Source organism: Parasteatoda tepidariorum, chromosome 8 (genome assembly GCF_982258835.1).
Source record: "Parasteatoda tepidariorum strain Cologne lab strain chromosome 8, Ptep-v5.0, whole genome shotgun sequence".
In the NCBI taxonomy this organism is placed as follows: Eukaryota; Metazoa; Arthropoda; class Arachnida; order Araneae; family Theridiidae; genus Parasteatoda; species Parasteatoda tepidariorum.
This window is the reverse complement of record NC_141762.1, coordinates 46,387,286-46,411,089: the sequence shown is the minus strand read 5'-3', so window position 1 is coordinate 46,411,089 and position 23,804 is coordinate 46,387,286. Positions and strand designations below refer to the sequence as shown.

The window sequence follows — 23,804 nt, the reverse complement described above, 5'->3', positions numbered from 1 at the left end:
TTTTAAAATAAATTATATATTTTAGCTGTAAAATTGTTTTACATTTTAATACCCATATACTATTTTCCAAGGATAATTCTCAATTTTTATAGATTTTTTTTATAGGTAATGTATATATTTTTCTATATTTTCTTATACATAGTAAACATAAAGTGTGTGGGAAAATATTGATTGCAATTTTATAATTCCATGTATTTGCTTACATAAAAACAAGACTAGACTTTCTTAAAAAGCTAGACAATATTTCCAAACAAACTGCTAGAATATTTCTTCATAAATTTGTTTGGAAAAAACAAAAATTATTTTTCTTTAACTGCATTGAAACTGAAAAAAAGTTTTAGATTCTGTCGCTTGGTAACGTTTTTGTTAAGCTTTAGTATGCTTTAGAAAAAAATATAAAATTTTTATATTTTTTTTTAAAACTTGCTTAGCATTAAAACTTGATATGATAAATTAATGTTTGTTATATAGAAAAATAGAAAAAAAATAATCAAGGTTTAGATACTTTATATTTGCAGTATTAAGGTTTCTTTAGTTTAATGTAACAAAAAGTAATTTTTACTCGTTGGTTAATATTTATTCGCCCATGTATTAAGTTTTTTTAACTATGAACCAAATAATTTTTATTATTTAAGAGTTATCTTTATTTAAAAGGGATTATTATTGGTCCTTATTGCAATTTTTTATTTTTTTAAGATTAAAATAAAGTATAGAATGACCAATAAAAAAAATGAAACATTAAGGCGAGTAATATCCAAACTGGATGTCTATATAAATACGATTTTTTAGATGTTTTGAGATTTGACAAAAATAAACTTAAAAAGATTAAGTTTAGAGAAAATTAAATATAAACCTTTCATCTTTCCTTTGTGCTACACACTATTAAAAATTCTCTTTTTATTATGAAATTCCTTTTAAGAAAGTTATTTTCGTTTATAAAAGAGATGAAAAAAAAGAGAATAGAATTGAATAGAGAGCTGAAACTTAATGCATAGAAAGTAGAAATTTCATTTTGCCAAATATTAAGGTTTCAATTTGAAATTAAAAAATTGCATTATTCTGATTTTAGCTTTCTCATTGGAAGAAATACTTTTACTTTATTTTGTTAAAAGGTAATCTTTCCAAGATGAAGTAAGTAATGAATAAATAAGTGAGAAAAAAAATCGCTTTTTAAGGCTTTTGTTAGTATATTTATGATGGTAATAAAAGCAAGATTATGAAAAAAGTATAGTATATTTAAAATCTGTTAAAATTTAAATGTTATAAAATAAAACTGTAAATACATTTGCATTATTGAAAAAGTTTTGTTTTCTTTTCTCGGGGGTATTTTTATTCATATAAATAGTGATATTTTCATTATTATTACTTATTTTTATTATTATAGCACTTAAAAAAACTATTTTAAATGTTGTTGAAAATTTAATGTATTATTTTGCTTTTGCAAAGCCTAATCATGTTTATATCACGATATTACAAACAATAAATTTTTAAATAATCTTTATTACATGTTTTTCAAAACGCACAGTTTAGATTTGGTGTAATATAATTTATGAATAAGATTTTATATTTAAAAAATCACAATTGTTGTTATTTAAAAGTAAAAAATGTTTTCAGTTCATTTAAATCGATTTTTACTTGTCATTTTGAAATTGGGTATGTATATGAATTCACTACTTTCAAAATATCAGAAGTAAACAAAAATCTTGAAAATTTACGTGCATATTTTAATTCAAATATAATTTTTAAATGCTACACTGTCTTGTAACTTAAAATAAAAAGTACAGCAGGCAATTTTGCAAAATTCTTTTAACTTAGAAATTGTAGTTAAATATTTTTTACAGGAACACTATTGTTAATATGGACTAAACATAATTTTCTAACAAATCATATTTAAGCTAAAATTATCGTTCCTATAGGGAATTATCAATTTATGTAGCTAAAATATTGCTTAATTGTAAACATTTTTAAGACTCTCTGTCAGAAGTTGGTCATTTTGGACAAGACTGAGAAGGTGATATTTAGTCAGAGCATTATCATGTATCATCCGAAACATCTACACAAAACAAAATACAATAGAAAAAATGATAGAGTAGATAAAAAAATTTTTTGTTTACGCCTGATAAATTAATTTAGAAGGGCAACAAATAAACACTTCCAAGTTTAACAAACAAACAAGTGCCGACCGATTTATGACAAATTGATTATTTTAAAAATAATTTTCCGATCACTTGTTTTAAAATGAACTTTATTAACTTGATTCCAGAAAGGCACTGTAAAGTTTTTTTTAAATCAATAGTATTATAAGCTGTTAGCTTAAAATTCCTTAAATCAAGGGAAATGATTTTAAGTCTTCTGCGCTGTTTAAAGTTAATTAAAAGTTCTAAAAAAATAAAAAAAAAGCTTATAAAATAGATATGAAGGTAATGTGTAATATCTGAATTAATTTTTCACTTTTGCAAAAAATTTTAACATAAAAAGTATTTTCCACAAAATTTGCAATTTTTATAATAAATTATACTGAAACAGTGTTGTTGTTTCAAATGATATTTGGACAAACAAAGCTTACCAGCCACGGATCTTTGTGAAATATTTAGGAAGGTGCGCCTTTCATTTGACAAGAAAGCACCGCAAATGCTGAACGTATGTCTTAGCTTAGAACCCCTTGGATAGATGGCAGCTTCACTCATTCATGGGGTCACTCCCACTATTTAGATACTGATCTGAAGAGAAATTAAATTTTCTGCTGAACTCTGTACCCAGGGTAGAACACAACTACCGACTAAAGGACTTTCGATTCCTTAAATTTTACGAGCACGTATATCGCATGTACGCGGTGGGTTGAAACGAAGTCTAGGGTTGAAACCCTTATCCTTCAGACAGGAGGCTGATTCTCTCGCCACTGGGCTACTGCAGCTAATAGAAAAGTATTGTAGATTAATGTCAATAAAGCTTTCTTCTCATTCATTGCATCGCTACTAACGGTACTCTGACACACTTTATGTAATTTTAAAACCATCTAAACTGCGTTAATTGATATATATATATATATATATATATATATATATATATATATATATATATATATATATATATATATATATATATATATATATATATATATATATATATATATATATATATATATATATACACAAATTAACATGAAAAACATGAATAAAATAAAAATAAAAAACTAAATGGTAGAGAAACAAGAATGGTATAAGCAAATAGTCGTTGTCAAGACACATCTAATTGCCATAAATAATGCGATATTTCTGAATAAAGAATAATTATCCTAAGATAAAAATTATTCTTTATATGTGTCGATATCGCAAAAAACCTTATTTTGAAAAAAATCATGAAATAAAAGAAAAATGTAATAGGAAATCAAACTTACCGGCGTGAATTAAAACGCGGTTTAGGTTTAAAAGTACAATAATAAAACAGTTAACAAAAATCGCGAAGATGTAAAATATTGCTTATAGCTTGAATCGAATATAATAAAATTAAAAAAACATTTGATCGAAGAAGAAGAAAAAATGTTTAGGTAAAATATTAGTGCTGCCATCTATGAGAAACAATTAGTAAAAAGGTAAAAGGAGGCCACCATTCATCAATTTAATATTATTTTATCCTATTGACAATTATTATTGTAAATACCGGAGTTCCAGTTCCAGAATTGGTATCTAGAGCACCGTCAAATTTTACCATAAATATTCAAGATTTATTTTTTTGTTATACTATGAAATTTGTATGGATTAAAACATAATATTAATAGATTGGATCTTAAAAATATTTTCTTTTTAATTCTGAGCAGCACATTGTAAAGATAAGTTCCTTCAAAGGGGGGTAAGTTCCTTCGAAAAGGAAATCTAAATGGTTTTGAAAAGATAAAAATAATATCTGTAATTTTATCTAAAAATCTAAATTTCATGATTTATTTAAAATTGGATCAAGCAATTATTCGTGTATATTAAATAATAATAATTAACACTCTTAATAGTTTACATTTACATTATAGGTGTAACATTTTCGGTATCCTTATCCTATTTATTTTTAATTTAAGAGCCATTTTGGAGAAAGACATAGATCATTGCACACCATCATGTAGTCGAAAAACAGAATTCAAAAAATCAACCTAAAATGAGGCTAACTCGTACGCAAATTACTTATTATTAATCAATTTTATAATAAAATCCATTACCTTTCAACCCCTACCTCATTTTGTTAAATTAAAATATTTCTCAAAATATCCGAAATTGCAAGATCTTACCGTTAAATTTACTAAAAGTAAGAATTAATGTTATTAGCGAAATCCCATATCAAAATCAATTTTTCATCAAGCGTGAACTCTATGTTGACCCATAAATAACTGAAAACTTCTAATGCTATTATTAAGGAGGGACTTTTCCACGAAAATATTCACTTCCCTTTACTTTAATCATAAAGGCTCAATCTCTTGGGCATTGGAGGCTTAGCTCTCGGCTTAACCCTAATGAAGAGTTAGCCACAGAAACCATAAATTAAAATGGCTCAAAAATTTCTAATCATCAATCGTGTTAGAGATGTGGTTCGAGACATTAATCTGTAGATATCGTGAAGTGAGAAGAAAGGCAAGATGGATTGCACACACCGTAGGGTTTTCTCCAAATAAGCTTTATCCCAACTATTTATTTGGTAACCTGCTGCGCGTTACGCTTTTAAAATGAATGACATTCCCTGCACTTACAAAATCCGAATAAGAGCCATCCATTATTCTGGGCTTTTTTCTTTTAACTGGAGAATTTAGGGGATACACAAAAAAAAGGCGTTTTTTCGAGTGAGGGAAAATAATTTAAAGCAATTAAAATGCCCTCGTAAATCAATATTAATAATTTATAGTGTCGCTCAGCAGTGTATAATCATATACAGTATTTGATTTCAAGTTAATGGGTACCCGTGATTAATGATTAATTTTTTTTTTTGATGAATTGGAATTCAACTTAATGAGTTATATGTATCCAAGATGCTAAAAAAATGATGTAATAAAAAATAATATTGTCTTTTATTTTTTTAAAATAAGAGTGTAGTTTAAAATATTTTTTTTGTGTTAGTAGAGCTTTGTTCTCCTTTTTCATTTTTTTCATAAAACTTTTCTCTTAAAGATTCAAATTAAGTACACTTCTGCATTTTTTTAAAAAAGATTTGTAGACTATTTGTTGTGTTAGTTTTTTTAGTAGAATTTCAACTTTGTCTTTCTCATTAATATAAGTAATAATAAAAAAATACCATTTTTATTTGTATTTTTAATAATTTTTGTGTTTGTAAAAAAAAGTTATGGATGTTCTCGTATGATATTTAAAGCAAAAATAAGTTTGTTGATCAAAATATGCCTACTGTTATTGCTACTAGAAAATATTTCCTTTTGTCTTCTTTTAATATATTTTTACTAAATTATATATTTACTATATTTTCATTTTAAATCTATTTTGTTGATAAATAGGTTTTATTTTATTGCATTTTTTATTTAATGTAGTGTAATATGAAAAAAGCAACATTAAATTAACTAATTCTAAAAGTTTTTATAGTACTACTTTTTCTTTGTTTGCATTTACAATTTTTTTTTGCTTTTGCTATACTGTTTGAAGCTGGATTACGTTTATTTTTTTAAAATTTTAACGTTATTTTTATGCCCTTATTTTGATAACGTTAAGTATAATGCTTTTTTTAAAAATTTTATGACAAATTTTGGACTGTACTTTTTAGTTGGAGTACCAAAGGAGATGATATTGTGTGCACAGTAATAATAAGTTGCGAATTACTTGATTTTTTCCCAATTTTTTCAGTTTTCTTAAGAACAATTCGTCTTATTATTTTTCGAGGAAATAGTTTCTGCCTAAAGCAAGGAGAGTTCAGCTAGGTTCATGTTTGTTCTTGTGCATTTTGAGTTTGAAAAGACAATTTATATAAACAAAGAGAAATTGGCAAACGAATAAAATCTCAAATTATTTAGTAATTTTTAAGAAATGGATGGAGGATTGAACAATAAAAACTAAATAAAGATATGAAATCAAACCAAAGTACATACAATTAACACAGCATTGTTGTTGCCGGTAATCTTTAACCTAAACATGTTATAGATACATCATCACATTTTGTCTTATCATGTGTAAAAAAATAGAAAAAGTACTTGAGATAAAGAAGCATTTAAAAATAGCCAGTTAAATTATGATATAAGGCAACTGCCCTTTTGGTGCATCAACCGTAAAATTCATTTTTACCGTAGAATATTATAACGTAATTTTTTCAGTAATATTTTTTTAATTAAAGTACTTTAGTGATTTTATGTTAATTATTGCTTAAAAAATTATACTATATCACATTATGTGTTCTGTAGCATGCTCCAATACAAAATGAATTTAACTGCAAAAAGTACCGACACCCTGATTTGTGGTACTTTTTACTGTAATTTTCTACAGTGTATGTAAGTACAGTAACAGTATACAGTACAATATATGGTATTTTTTCAGTAACTGCCCTTATGGTGCATCAACCGCAAAATCCTTTTTTACCGTAGAATATTATAACGTAATTTTTACAGTAATATTTTTTTAATTAGAGGACTTCTGTGATTTGTTGTTAATTATTGCTTAAAAAATTATACTATATCACATTATGTGTTCTGTAGCATGCTCCAATACAAAATGAATTTAACTGTAAAAAGTACCGACACCCTGATTTGTGGTACTTTTTACTGTAATTTTCTACAGTGTATGTAAGTACAGTAACAGTATACAGTATAATATATGGTATTTTTACAGTAACTGCCCTTATGGTGCATCAACCGCAAAATCCTTTTTTACCGTAGAATATTATAACGTAATTTTTACAGTAATATTTTTTTAATTAGAGGACTTCAGTGATTTGTTGTTAATTATTGCTTAAAAAATTATACTATATCACATTATGTGTTCTGTAGCATGCTCCAATGCAAAATGAATTTAACTGCAAAAAGTACCGACACCCTGATTTCTAGTACTTTCTACCATAAGTTTCTACAGTGTATATTAGTATGAAACATTAACCTAGTATGGTATGAATGTGTGGATAGTATATTAAAGTTAATTCAATGTTCTTGACCAAATCCTCATCAAAATATTACTCTCTAATTTCGCAACAGATGTTGATGGCTCTCTCTACGTTATATCACTCATTACATAAACTGAAAGTCCCTCTTCAAATTACGATTCAGTGTTTTCCTGACAACCTTTTATTAGCATCGACATAATTACATCTTCAAAACGTTATCTCAAATCTAATTCTCGGCTCCACAAACCTGAATTCCTTCCTAGTAATAGCAGATGATCTTTGCAACGGAATTGCACAACAGATCATTGGACATATTATTGCACTTTTGAGGCTCTCTTATCTGAGCCTCGCGGCGACCAAGACAGCATTCAAATCGGAATAAAACGACACCCTTGTTAATAAGAGTTCCACGGCTAATGCTTCTTTGGCTTAGAAATTGTCTGAAAGGCTTTCCTATCTGTAGATGATAAACCGTTCTAATGTATCTCATCTATTCGGAACGAAATGAAATACTTTTATTAAAGCATTAAAAGATTTCTCTTTATTGAATAAACCTAAATATATGAATTCAAAAATTTTATTTTAAGTTATTACTTTTTCCAAAACCCTTACTTGGAGTTAATTATTTAGAACAAAACTTGGATAAAATAACTAGCATTAGCTGCAAAAGGATTTTCAAGTTAGTGTAAGATAATATGTAATCGATTGTTTTTATGTTTAACACACAAAAATGTGCAGTTGTCAGTAAAGAAGCACACTTTTACAGAGCTTAAAAATAACAAAAAAATAAAGAATAAATAAATATAAAAATAGAGATAAAATCGAAAAAATATTATAGGATAAAAAATTAAAGTATTAATACAAATTAAATCAAAATTCAAATTCAAACATGCGCTTGTGATCCTGAAATTTAAGTTTCTATGACCGATCTCGATGTTTTTCAAGATTCTATGAAAAATATTTCACATTACACTTGAATTTTTGTTAAAATGGGTGTTGTTTTAGGTTTGATGGCCAGCGCACCTAATTTGGACGCCATCACACTTTTCAACTGTGTTTAAGAGTAATAGTCGTCATTGCATGCGCTGCTAAGGCGACTGCTGCTGTTTGATAATTTTTCAGAATTCTTTTTTTTTCTCTTTTAATTTTGTCATTCACCAAGTTGATCAGTTTATTTTTGAAATATGACATCTTTGAGATATTGAGATCCCATAAATACTTCTTAAACTTCTTTAGTAGTGAATAAAATATAATTTTGTCATTTGAACGATATTTTTCTTTTTATTGTTTTACGTAAGAATCAGAAATTCTAACCTACAGTTCAAACCGTATCGTTTCCAATAATAATTCAGGTGAATATCACAAATAAAAGGGTAAAAAAAATTAGACTGCAACAATTTCTTTTAATGGGTAGAATGAGAACGCCTTTAGGGGATCAAATTTTTTTTTATATAAATGATTTATATGTTTCATTCATGTATTTTCAAACTCTTAATTCCTGTACGATATTCAAATTATAAGAATCCAGTGATTCATTTACATTTATTTCAATATCTATTAGCAATAAAATTAAGAAAAAATTTTTTTGAATCAAATTTTTAGGATTTATTTTTCATAAAGTTGTATGCAAGTGTAAAGGAAATTCATATTAAGTTTTATACTTTTCTCGGCTGTTTAATACTGACAATGTCGTATTTGATAGTAGTAAATTAGCTTAGTAATAAATTGCCGATACACCCAACTGTAAAACTATTATAATAACATTATTATATTATAATTTGAACAATAAACGCACTCTCTGCCTTGAGTTCGCTTGGCTTCACCAAGCCTGCAATTTCACCAGCAAGCCTGCTTGGTGAAACCAAGCGAATTTAAGACAGTGAGTGCGTTTATAATTTTTCCGTTGCGCCATCTATGGCCAAGAATGCGACTTAAGCCCCACAGATCCACACGTCACAGCCCCGCTTTAAAAGGCGAACCTTTTCATACACCCATTCATTCAAAATTGTTTTTACTGTACTTTCATTAAATATTTTTTATATCGTTAACATAAATACTTATTTAAAAGGTAAACCAACAAAGATAAGGGATATATTTCGAAATACGCAACCACTCATTAATTTTAATAATAATTGTGGGCTTCACTCACTAATAATTTTGAAATAAACTATTGCTAGTAGGCTCCGCCCTCTGTTTGCTGGCGCTTTTCTACCTTTGGAGATTGCTATGCCATATTATATTGTTTGCTTTGCAAATCATACACGCTTCTCTCGCTACTAAGTCAAATCCATTTGAAATGTGCTTGAGTGAAAAATATTAAGAATTAAAGCTAATTATCAAGATCTCTAAACGTAGTTGCTCTTTAAAAAATTATATTTTTTTGTCAATAATAACTTAAAGAAACATACAAGTTAAAATTGAAATAAATGGAGCGCAATAGAAAATTTCGCCTTAACAAAACAATGATAATGCTTTTAAGAAACAACATGCATGACAGCACATCTCTTTTGCATTCTTTTAATAATAATTATCTCATAATTGTTATCAACGCTTCCTTTTACTCTTCAAGCACGCATTTTTTTATTAAACTTAAAAAAAGTATCAACAAAAAAGTAACAATGAGTAGAATACGATTACTACTCATTTTTTAATAATAATAATAATGAATAAAATATTGCCATTGAACCTGCTTCAGTATAATTAAAACATAACATAGAACATTTTGAATGTTGAAAAGAACTACATTTTCTTTTAACTATTCAATTCTTCCCAACTCAGATTAGTTTGCTTCAGCTTTTCGAATCTCGCGAAAAAAAAGAAGCATTCTGAGTAAGAAAAATTTGTCAAAGAATGCATGTTTAAGATTTCATGCTTATGACTGCTCACGTGTTTGATAATTTAATTCTTTGCTTCCAATGCAAAAAGAGAAAATATAATATTCTTTGTGCCGTGCAATAAAATAAATATTTTTTGCAAAATACGGATAGTTAATTTAGCCGATTTTGTATTTTTTTAAAGACAAGTAAAGAAAATAATGTACTTCTAGTCATTTCATGAATGGAAGTGCTTTATTTTTCTTAACATTTAACCATAACGTCACCATTCTTGTAAAACTACATTCATTTTGCAAAACACTTAGCAATTATTTGTGCAAGTTCGGCAAAGAAATAAACATTAAACTTCTGTAGAAAAAAAATCAATGTAATTTGAACATGACTGGATCTTTAATTTTGGAAAATCAACCAATAAAATGCATACTCTAAAGAATTTCGGATAAACTTATGGTGAAATGTACCTGCACTCAAGGTTCTGCTACATATTACAGCGAAATCGATTTTCACCGTAAATTTTACGGAACGAAAAATCTGATATACCTCACATTATTAGTATTTGCTGTAAAATCACTGAATCCTTGCAATTAAATAAAATTGCTGTAAAATTTACAGAATAAAATTTTACTTCAAAAGGGGTTTCATGGATGCTGCCCTTTGGTATTGTTTTATTTTAGGGTAACCTATTTTAGGGTATTGTTTTATTTTAGGGTAGCTTTAAACCGTAATTTGGAACGGAATTTTTTATATTGCACTGAGGGTGTGGGGCAGTAATTTCTGATACACATCTGTAAAATCTCTATTGAAACGACACTAAGCTAAAATTAAAAAAAAGAAGTAAAAATTAAAGGGTGGGATAAAAATTGCCACTTTGGCTCCTGGATCAAGACGTTATATTTCAATATTTCAGAATATTTTATATTAAAATTAGAAAATGATAACTAGCTATGACAATGGTGACAGAATGGTTAGGGCGGCCAATTATTAATTGAGAGAACGTCGGTTCTAGGTTCTATCTCAGCTCATGTCAATTTTTAGTTTTAGTTTCCGCTAAATTCTTATAAAAATAATTATGAGCTTAATTTTTTTATGTCTGAAAAATATTATGTTTTCTTCCTGAAAAATGTCAACGTTTTTGAAATATAAATGAAAATTACAAAAGCATATTTTTAATTATTGGATATTAAATTCCTTTTTTAAGTAAACATTTTTTTTATTTTAAAGAATTATATAAGCTGGAATTTTTTTAAAAGGAATTTACAAAAAAAATATTAATAATCCTTTTAGTTTTTAATAGTTTTCAGTAAGAATTTTGACTTTAAAAACAACTTAATTTCTTAAAAATAATTTTTAAAAAAAAACTGTTATTTAGCTTACGGAAAGAAAATAACACCATTTACGTTTAATAAATGAGAATTAAATGGTTAATTAAATTAAATGAGCTATTTTTCAATACCTTAATTTTAAATTAAGAGAAAAAAGACAAATTTTGAGTGTTAAGAAATTAAAAATTGACATGAGCAGGGATATATCTAGAGCTCTCTCATAGCTATGAGTGGAATGCTTTGACCATTCGGCTCTGACTACTTGTCATTTTTTTTAATTTTAAAATCGACCTAAATCTTTTGAGAGGTCAGATCTTGACTAAGTGGCCACAGTGGTAGTAAAAATGTATCACCACTTTTTATCCCACCCTATTTTTCTGAGCATGCTTTTTAATTTTTTCTTGGTTTAATTTCAATAGAAATTTTACACATGTGTACTTTTCATGATACTCAAAACGTTAATTAGTCACCAAGGAACGATATACAAAATTCTGCGATGTAGGCCGAATTGCTTAAGGAAATACATTTCATCGCTTGAATAAGACTTATGTTCATGGGAAAGTTCATTACTACAAGTATTTATCTAAAATCAGAAAAGACACCAATAGGTAATTGAAATATTTGATAAATTGTGTAAAAATTCAAAAATATTATAAAGCAAAAAAGATATTAACAAACATTATTTAAATAATTGAAATATATAGTTAAATCTTTGTCTACACAAATACAGTGTAAAACATTCCGTATAAAAGTACGGCCAAAAGTACCGGCACTTTTTTACTGTAAAATCCATTTTTACCGGTACCATGTTACGGAACAAAAAATAATCACATATATCGTCATTTTTACAGTATTAATTTACGGAAATGCATAGTTTATTAATTTAAATTTTATTGTTCTAAACACGTGCTTCATTAAAGAAAATAGTAAAAATACATTTTAAAGTATTATAAATTTCGTAAGAATATTTGTTCGAAAATAAATAACTTAATAATGATTAATACTGTAAAATATAAATATATAATGCACAAGCTTTAGAGACTATTTAAATTATCAACTATTAGACAAAACTAATATTTACAGCTGAGTTAATGTTTTTACCAGTCTATAGGTGCAAGTTTCTTTAAAAAAAAGATTTATGATGAAAATCAATCGAGGGCATTGAAAAAGAAAATAAATGTGACAGAACACCAGTTTTAACAGTAGATAGAACAAGTAATTTTTTCTTCTCATTTAATATAAGTATTTTTTTAAATCATCCATAAAAACTCGATCACTAAATCACTGTATTTAGTAGCATAAAATGGTAAAAAAATACGAGGGAAGGTATAATAAATGACATAAAAATGAAGAGTTATGTCAAGAAAAATCGTTCGCATTTAAAATGAAGCTAGGAAAGAAAGTAGCGATAAAAAATGAAACAAAAAATTATATTGCTAGATGGAAGAACTACCAAATTAAAACTGCTTCTAGAAGTATGTTCTTTTCTCTGTTCTTTTCCGTTTCATTACGATTTTTTTCCTATTCAAATCCCCCTTTTGATCGAAAACAAAAAAGTTCTTTTCGTGAATTTCAATTTAAAATGAGCAGCGAAGGAAAGATTCATGATGGGAATCCTTACTTTTAATTAGATTTTTAAGTTTTACGAACTTATACGAAGAATATTTTGTGAAGATAAAAAAAACTGGGGTTACATGTGATACATCAGGTATATGAAAATAAAGTTTGATTGAGTTCAAGAAAAGGAGTTTTTAACACAAGCATGGACATGTTTTGGATAAAAATGTACTTTGTTCTTCACTTTTTGTTTGATTTGTGTGGCTAGAAATTGAGTTTTAGTGTTCATGAACAACATTGTTACATGTCTGACGTTCGTTCTTACGTCGTCTAAGTTAATTTAAAATGAAATTGCTTTTTTATTGTTAAAGCTAGACAGTAATGGAAGAAAAAGCTATTGGTGATTTTTCGTCATCATTTAGAGCAATAATAAACTAGTTAATTTTCTTAGAAATTTAGTCGAAAGTCTAGAAATTTCTGTTATTATTTTTTAGGTATTTTGCTGTTTATTGGAAGTTTTTATTGTGAATCATAAAATTACACGAAATAATGCGCAACAAGAATAATCAATTGATAAAATTGTACTTTGTTCTTCACTTTTTGTTCGATTTGTGTAGCTAGAAATTGAGTTTTAGTGTTCATGAACAACATTGTAACATGTTTGACGTTCGTTTTCACGTCTTCTAAGTTAATTTAAAATGAAATTGCTTTTTTATTATAAGAGCTAGACAGTAATGGAAGAAAAAGCTATTGGTGATTTTTTGTCAACATTTAGAGCAATAATAAACTAGTTAATTTTCTTAGAAATTTAATCGAAAGTCTAGAGATTTCCGTTACTATATTTTAGGTATTTTGTTGTCTATTAGAAGTTTTTATTGTGAATCATAAAATTATGCGGAATAATACGCAACAAGAATAATCAATTCTGTATACTTTTATTGTACATTATTTGATGGAAAATTCTGTACACATATTTACATGATTAAAGTGCATTGTATTGATGTCTGAAGGAATTTAAAATAAAACTAGTTTTTTTTTTACTGTAAAAACCTTCGGTGATGATAATAAGGCTATTTACTGGTCATTATTTTGACCATAATTTTTTTTAATTGCATCTGATGTAAAACAATGATATATTTATAAACTTACGGTTGGAATTGATAATTTTCATATTATAATAAATCATAAATTTGTCATTTATAATATACAATGCTCATATAATGCCTCATATATGCCTTCGGTGATAAAAATAAGACTTTTTTTTCAATAATTCTTTTCTTCAAATTGCATCTTAAGTAAAACCGTTATGTATTTATAATTTTACGATGAGATTTGATAACTTTAATAATAAAAGAAAACTATTCGAAGTATACATAAAAATATGCTACTCTAAATAATGGTACAAGCATTAATTATATATCATAAGCTTTTAAAATCAAAAGAGTTTCTTGTTTTGTGACAAGTAGCATTTTAATCAAAACACATGGATTTCCAAAATTATGTTTTGAAACTCAAAGCAGCTCTTAGTCCAAAATTATGTTTTGAAACTCAAAACAGCTCTTAGTCCTCCTTAAAATTATTTATGAATATTTACCACGTCGAACAAATGTAAACTATTTTTTTTTTTAAAAGTCGGTTCTTTATCTCAAAGATAATGACAATTTAGAATTTATCTTCCATAGCTTGTAGTGAAATGTAAGCTTTATAAAAGTGCTTCTGCAATCAAATTCATTAAATGAATTACTTGTCAACTAAAAAAAAGTTCTCTGGCTCATGCTAAGAGAATCCTGAAGTTGTCTTAAACCAAGCATATGGTACCCATTGTTATGGGTACCTGTTATATATACTGATTGAAATATTTCATTGACCGAACAGTGAAAATATTGACAAATTATTACGACATCTCATAATGCATAGTAATGTATGGAGAAAAAGAATTCAGTTCAATATCAAGGAATAGTAAGAAAGCAAGGAAGTAAATCTTTATTTTTATACTTAAAATTGCAACAATATTATAAACTGGTGCATTTTAAGAGAAACAAAATATATCAAAAATATAATAATTTCCTTCTTATTTCTTTTATAAAATAATAACGGGTAATGGGACAAAATTTTTGTGTTGAACTATATTGAAGAAAAAAAACACATCAACAATTGAATAAACGTATAGACAAGTTATTGTAGTTTCTCTGAATTCATTGATTTACATCATACAAAAGCATACATGCAGAAATTAGTCCGATAAGGTGTTTTCGTGAATGTTAAAATTTCAAAACATATTTAACTCATGTTAACGTACTAAGAATATTAAAATGATCTATTTGGTGTATGAATACGTTTATCAAAATGTTATAAGGTAGTTAAATGCATTTTTCAACATTTAAAATTCGTATAGCTCACGATGAAAGTTAAGCATTTTCCCTATTTTTTACTGATTATTTTTTCTGAAGTAAAATATACTGTAAAACAATTTGTTACAATAGCAATAAATATAAAATGAAAATGTTAGAGCTTATAAAACTTTAAAATATATCAGAAACTTATTCAGGAAGAAAAAAAAACTAGTGTAGTTTTCCTTGTTCGAAAAAGAAGTTGATAATTCCGATTTATATGAGTTGGTATAATCTCAAAAAATAAACTATAGAAATAAAACTGGAAACAAAAGAATTTCCTTCTTTTTCTTTTATAGAGTACCAACAGATAATAGAACACAACTCTGGTGTTAGTGACAACAGTAGAGATTTAAGGACGAAAATAAAAATCCGATATCGTTTTCTCTTTTTTTTATAGAAAAGAAGAAAAAAAATATTTTATCGTTCAGTGATTCCCTTTTACGGTTATTCCTAGTTTAACTTCTCTTTCTATTTATATTCTTTTCTATGAGGTAGAAATGTGTGATAAATTCAATCTAGATTTCAACTGCGTCGTTACTGAAATAACTCTTTGAGCAAACGATTTCTGAAGTCATTGTAATCGGTAATGCTGCCTTTGTTGCCACTGTGGAAAAAAAAGTTGGAAAAAAATGTTAAAATCAAAGCTTGATAAAATCTTTTTGTAGAGAATAATCTATTAATAATTCTTTGGATTACCGCTTCAAAAATTTATTTTATTTCCAACCAATAAATATTTGATCTCCTCAATGATTTCCTTTTGTGAATCGTTGGCAGTTGTATTGTTCTTATTTTTTATCTGGTTGTGCCAATTTAAAATTTAGAAAATTGCATCGTGTGGGCACAAATTATAAGCATAATGAAGTCAAATAATTTACATAATCTACTTTTTTCTTTTACAAAACTGTGCTACCACAATAGTTCTAGTTCCTTTTTTTCCGTTCTTATATTACTTAATTTTTTTTTTATATCTATAATGAAAAAATGGAGAGTTTGTGTGAGTTTGTACTGCTTATGTGTCTCTCTTGTAACTCCAGAACTGTTGTTTTATCATCTTAAAATCTGAGCAGTGGCAATAGGGGCCAATTTTCACCCGCAATATTTAAATTCGTTCCAAATTTTTAGTTACGTCGTTCGGGAGAGGCATGTGAAAAATGAAATTTTCCAATTGGCTTTGTATTAGCCATTGTTTTAAATTAAATCATTTAATCTAAAGACGGTTGTGTTTTATTTCTTAAATGACTCTTAATTAATTAACAAAGCACTTTATTGCGCTTTCTTAAATAACTAATTATTTGTTATTCGTTACTTTAGAATAATAAAATATCTAATAAGAACGTAGTAGCAGTATGCATGAATTATTTGACCGAATAAGAAAACTACTCTACAGTTATCTGAAACGCATTTATTTTGCGTGTAGTTATGCTTTTAAAATATCTTTAGATAAAATAAATAATTTAAAATCAATGGTAAAATATAAAAAAAATTAAGTTGTTTGCTGAAAAGTAAACGAAATTAATTGAGAAATTATACTTATTTTCTTAGGATAAGCGTGAAAAATCAAAATACTATTCGACTAGAAATAAAGAAGTTTATAAATCATTTTTTATTAAAGTTGGTAATAAGCACTACTAATATTATTGTAATTGATTTAGATCTAATATGCAGAAAATATACTGATATAGTATATTTTGTAACTTTTAAAACTGCATCAATACTGAGTAGTTTCAAAACAGATACTGTTTAAAAAGATTTTACTACCACTCGAAGGGTATAAGATCAGAAGAAAGTTAGTTTAAATTGTATCGTGGAAAATTTGGAGTATCATGAGTTGGCATCGAGCAACAGCATCATACCAAATGATACTTAATACACATGCTTCTTATTTTGAAAGAATGAACCATTAGAAATGTGTTTTTCACAACCTAGTGTAAAACCAGGTTAAAGGACAACACAAAACAAATAAACAAAATTGGAAATTATCTAAGCTTTATTCATTGCGTTAGTATACGTCTTTTGGTTTTTTAAGGATTTAATTGTTATTTTTTAATAATTTATTGATTATTTACATTTTGTTTTGCCCCCCCCCCCAAATTATAAACTTGAATTCAAGTAGTTGATGGAAAACATATTTCCTTACATATTTCTTTGAAAGATAGTAAAGAATAACATAACTAGTAAGAAAAGAGAATTTGGTAAATATGTCTTAAAATAATGCAATGAAGTTAGTAAATGAAATAAATTTCCTTCAATTAAATGAAAAATTGCATTTAAGAAAACAAAAAAAAAGGATAATATTTCCCCATTTCAATAAGTTTAAATTGCAATTATAGTTTTCAAATAATAAACTGTCTTTGTGCAATCTGAATTATCATTCATATTTATGCTTTTTTTTTTCTTTCAGGTTATGGCAATATAGCACCAAAAACAAATTGGGGGAAGTTGGTGACCATACTGTATGCTATTTTTGGCATACCACTTATGTTCCTCTATTTGACCAATATCGGTAACATCCTTGCCAAGAGCTTTAAGTTTGTCTACGGCCGTATCTGCTATCGTAGACGGCTCAATGACAGCCGAAGGCGTCGTCAACAACAACTTGAGCAGTATCAGATCCATCACATAATGTTACAAGATGCTGCCTCACCAAATGCAGGAGCAAATTCCATAGTGGATTCATCTACTTTAATAAGGTGAATTATTTTGCTTAGGGATGTATGTTAAGCATGTATGTTAGAATGTTAAGCATGTATGTTAGAACTTCAACTGAATTTATTAGAACTACAACTTCGTAAATTAAGCTTTCAAAAGAATTAGAAGAAGTTTTTATTATATATTAGTTTACTGATGAAAGTTTCAGGAAATGTTTTTTGAACAACATGCATTTTTGAATGGTCAGCGTGGTATAATTGATTATTCATAACATATGCTTTACTCAAAATAATTTTAAAAAAAATTTATGTTAATACTCGATGGAATAAGTCATAAAACTTAAACTTTTACAGTTAAAATTAGCGATAAATAATATTGTTAACGTTTTTTTTATTAAAATATATTGGATACATTTAATCGAATTATAAATCAAACATCTCACGTTACATGTTATATAAGTGTAGTCATTACATATTATATAAATTTTACAATAATCAACCATTACGAATTTATGCAAATTAATGCTAATTAAGATATTTCTGCCAATTAAACCATTAAACCATTCACGAAATTAAATTAAATTAACAGGATTTGAACATATTTGCAGGGAAACAAGGACTTCAGCAAAAAAAACTATCTTGTCTTGTTGATATAAAAACATAATGTTTTATTTTTTAGCTATTTTGAGTAACGACTGTGTTACGGATAATCAATTTTACCTCAGTAATTTGTTACCTTACTCAAAAGTAGTCATTAAAACAAAATTCATTAAAAATGTTGATTTTAAATAAGACATTATACATTTTTTGTCAATAAATGTTTATTACAGTAAAGAAAAGAAACATATTTTAAATTATTTTCAGCATTTTTATTTAAATCTTCCAAAATTTAAATCCTCACAAACATTGAAATGTTTTATTTGGGAAATTGGGCTTTGGATTTATAATATTAAACTGCGACAAAATTCATTAAATTATATTGTTTTTAAAATTTTGAATACAGGATATCATTTTGAGACATACTACAAGTTCGATGAACGTTCTAGTATTTACTAACATCAAACATAGTGGGACAAAAAAGAAATAAAATCAAAGTATTCTCTCGTTTGCATATTTGGAACACTCTTAAAAGGAAGAAACATTTAGAGAAATTTGTATTGAAAATTAAGTTTGAAAATTACTATGTAAAAAAGTTCTGCTACAATTGAAATGATTCTTCAACATAATTCTTAAGTCCTTGCCAATGTCGCCCGAATCCAGTACGGGCAACTATGTGCTTTATTTGTGATGCCCGAACTGTTTTCGTTTCTACTTTAGGACACTTAATTCACTATTTTCCTAATAGATGGCATTAGTGATCCTAGTTTTTCACAGATTACGACTTCGGTCGTACGATTGAAATGTGGATGGGGGTTTATGGAAATTCCATACTGTAAAAGATTTGTATAATTTATGTAATGAAAATCATATTTTTGTGTTTTCATAATATATCATCCTAGTAATACTATATTTAAATAAAAAATTTTTTAATTTGCTCTAATTTAATAAAATGTGTGTGTAATGCATTACTTTTTTATGTGTATGTAAAAATTATAAATACAGTAGTTATTGCATTAAAAATTTTATTTTTGCCATAAAAAACCATTTTTCAACTTTTATAATAATATAAAGAACAAAATTAAACAGTAAAAGGAAAATTCAATTTTTGGTCCTTTTTTCTGAAATATATGTCAATGTTAACGGGTTAAAACAGTAGCTTATATTTTTAATTTGGAAAACAATTCTTTTATGTTGTTCTATGTCACCAACTTTTAAAAAATGTTTTTATAAAAAATTTAATCTACTTGAAATAGAAAGTTTCATTCTTATATCTAAAAATATTTTGCCATTATACAGCATTATTTTTAAATTATTATTTTCATAAAAAAAAGTAATCTCTCTTGCGTCACTATTTAAAGAAAAATTAAATGTTATCTTAAATCTACTCTCTTTCACTTTACGTTAATGCTTAAATAAACGATACAAACCTTGTAACTTTAATCAAATGTATACTGTAAATCACCCAAAATTGCTTTTTGTTGAATTACATAGAAAAATAATCCGTAAATATGTTTCCCGAGATTGTTTTCAGAAAAGTTTTTTTTTCACTGTCAAGTCAATATTAATTAAAAATGTATTGTTACATCTGGTTAATAAATGTGAAATAATAGTAACGATGAACAATATAAAAACATGTGTCCCGTGTTCTCTGTTACTCTGTTACCATGAATATGGTAAGATGAAAGAAAAATGTAAGGAAAAAAAAGAAACTGCTGTTCAATTTACTTGAATATGTTCTATAAAAAGCTCAAGAGCTTGTACAAAATGGAAAAACTTTGCTTAATTTTGCAACTGAAAAATCAAATGAAAATTAAAACAATTAATTTAAAACAATCATACCACTAACAGATGAGAAGTAACTGAAATATCATTACCTTGTTAATGCTTTATTTTCATGGAACATGGCAGTTACATTGACAATTTTAAAATAGATTCCTAATATAAAACTTGAACCTCCATGGAGTCCTGATACTTACATCTGTCAACTTAATAAAAATAACTGAATAAAGATAACTTAATGCTATAATTTAATACAATAATATCATACAATAATTTAACTCAATAATTATGCTTACTTAGTAGAAATATACTGCAAAAACAATAAAATGGCTGATTTTTACTCAAAATCAGCTTTTAAACTACATTTTAGATAAGCTGCGTTATTCATTACATAAAAAACTATTTCCAAAATTAAATAAATTAGAATTGTGTTTAATTCACTGTAAGTTTTACTACAGATAAAAGAAAGATTAATAAATTTAGGATGTATCAATTTGCTTGGATCTGACATATTAAAGGCATACTACGCAGCAATAATTTTTAAAAACATAATTTCTTTTTGTATATCAAGTACTAAAAATTTATAGTAAATCCTTCTTTATGTTTAAAAATATCATTTTCAATTTAATTTCATATAAACTTATGATATCATTTAAACTTATGATATCATTTAAACTTATGATATCATTTAAACTTATGGTTTTTTTCTCAATTGTTTTAGGAACAAATTGAATTCGGATCTCGTCAAAGATGATTTGGATGACGATGGTATCACAACATACTCACCAAAACCACGTGTGACTGTTCCAATCACTCTATGCTTGTTGATAATAGCTGGCTACATCTGTGGTGGAGCAGCTTTGTTTTCTGTTTGGGAAGGTTGGGATTATCTAGATGGTTCATACTTTTGCTTTGTCACTCTCAGCACCATAGGATTTGGTGATTTGGTGCCAGGTGATTCTGTTGTTTCAGATGATGGAACACAAGAAAAGCTTGTTATATGTTCGTTGTACTTATTAACTGGTATGGCATTAATCGCTATGTGCTTTAATCTTGTGCAAGAAGAAGTAGTCTTCAAGTTACGAAAGCTGGGTAGGACACTGGGTTTGTTAAGTGATCGTGACGATTCTGAAGACTGAATGTTCTTCTTGCGATGGTTGATTAATTAATGACGCAAAAAGAATCAATATAAGAGCCATTGGTTGATTTTCGACACACACGAATTTAAACAGTTGGAGACAGATGTGGTACGAAAGAAACATGCCTGGGACAATTGAGACTGAATTTTCTGATATTAAATGCCCTGTCCTAGCCAAGAAATGTGATGTTTTCAAAAAGTATGGAATCTAAATACAGAAGCAGGAAGAACTGAAATGACGGTCTGTATAGAGAAATGATGATCCTTTTTTTTAAAAACAAAAGCATTGTTTCAATACATTATTGTTGAATGATTTAAAGTAAAATTTTCATAACCAATATATTTTTTGGAAATGAATTTTGAGTAACTGAATTAAATCAAAAAAGTAACTGAATTTCAAGGAAATGGACGCAAAGCCCAATAAATTTGTTTAAAAATATTTATAAGAGACAAAGATACACACTCTACGTCCATGAGAAGCCTATCTGTGAAAGATATAATAATAAATATCGAGAATGTTGTGTCCAGCACAGAACGTGAAATGTCAGACAATTGTTTTTATCAAACACTTATAAAGACCGTAAGCGGAATTTAGTAAATTTATGTCAACAATGACTTTTAAATGACCCCAAACTTTCATTTGCATACTACTTTAAAGTATGGTAATTTTGTTTTATAACATTCATATCAAATGATCAGCAAGTACGAAAAAATCGTAAATACATTTTTGAGAACTGGTCGCTAAATTTATTTGATTAACAGTGACCCACAACTATGATTTGTAATAGGCATCATGTTTTTTGTTCAACATCATATTTCAGTTTTTATCACTACCATGCAAGAGCAGAACATTTAATGTGTGTTCAGTGATGTCTGAATATGTATATTTAAAGCCTTAAACATGCAAACATAATGACATTGATGGCACTAATACCATGACATTGATGGCACTTATACAAAGGTTTGATACACATTCCGGCAAAACATAAATTATGGCACCCATGTTTGCATTTTATGGTTTTAATATAAAACCTGACATGTAGATTAATATATTCATTAATAAAAATTTTACGTTCAGTAAGGAAGTCATTCATTTATTTTATTTAATTATTTTTCAAAATTACAGTTTTTAATAAAAACTGTAGTAGTTTGAATCTTAACGCTGTTTTTCGAAGCTCCGTCACCAAGGAAAATAAAAAAGTCATTGTTTAAGTGCCTTACATTTGAAGCAGGTTTGAAACTATCGATATAATCTTGCCGTGAAAAATTATCTGAGATTCAGAACAGACTGTAATTTAATTATTTTAAGAGATATTACACTTTTTTAAAAAAAACCCACCAATTTGGTGCCATTTTTCCACCTAGAATAAAATTATCAAAATTACTGTCTTATTCTCAGATATTGTAAGTTTTTATGAGTCCAGGTTATACAGCATTGGAGTGCATTTTTAAATATTAAGAAATTAGATCACAAACTCTTTTAATTTTCACAAAGCTGTGTCTTTTCTCCATATTGACATTTTGCACCATTTTCAAAAAAAAACGTAGACAGCGCTGGCTTTGGATAGGCAGTAATGAATAACAGTTGCAAACTCAAAGCAGTTATATAAATATTATTCGCAAAAAAGCATCATTTCACGTTACGACCGAGCCATCGAAAAACAGCCTTGAGGCCTTATGGTGACATCACAAATAAGTAAGCGAGCTAGAATAATGGAAATACTCAGTACCAACGTGAAGAGTAGACGCGGACTATGGTCTAACATAGGGTGCGTGCAAGACACGTAGAAATACATTAAAAAAGTCAATAGTTCTGCGATAATGTAAAAGTTTAAAAAATGTTATTCAAAGCTATTTCATATTCGCACTGAATTTTAACGAAATAACCAATTTCTCTGAATAATTTAAACTGAACACAGAGAAAAATATTCTGGTGAAATTACCTACAGTCATTTTTGGTAAAAAAAAAAAACAAACAACAACATAATTCTGATAATTTGGTAATAAAACCGAAATAAACGGTTTCTTAAACCATTTATTTGGTAATTTTTCCTTTCATATGTCAAGGGTTTACCGGTAATTCTAGTTTTCAAAATTATTGTAATTATTACCTCACATTTGATAAAAAAAGCTATGTATGAAAATTAGTATGCTATTCTCTAACGTATCATGATAAGAATGGCGAAATTTTACATTTTCCTATTTTTATCGCATATTATGAAACCATACTTCATTGTCAGTATTACTAATACAATTACCGAAGTGTTTCGTTAAAAATGCCTTTTTTAGTATTCCCCTAAAATCAGAAACACGGTAAATTTTACCATATTCAGGTAATTTTGACAATATACTTTTCTCAGGGAAGTCATAGCTAAAACCACAAGTAAGAGAAGGAATGGAAACTTTTTTAAATGTTAATGTTTAATGCCCACATTATATGTCTTACAAAATGTTTCCGAAATTTC

At 27.2% G+C, this 23,804-nt stretch overlaps 1 protein-coding gene across 1 annotated transcript in view; it reads left to right on the top strand.

Moving 5' to 3' along the window:
* The window catches only part of LOC107445844 (TWiK family of potassium channels protein 7), a 402,607-nt gene extending 380,187 nt beyond the window's left edge, over positions 1 to 22,420 (top strand). The window contains exons 2-3 of the mRNA XM_043049500.3: positions 17,576 to 17,864; positions 20,923 to 22,420. Of these exons, the coding sequence (XP_042905434.1) occupies positions 17,576 to 17,864; positions 20,923 to 21,340 (707 nt within the window). The 3' untranslated portion in view covers positions 21,341 to 22,420. The remainder of the gene's footprint in view (positions 1 to 17,575; positions 17,865 to 20,922) is intronic.
* The last annotated feature ends 1,384 nt before the right edge of the window (positions 22,421 to 23,804 follow it).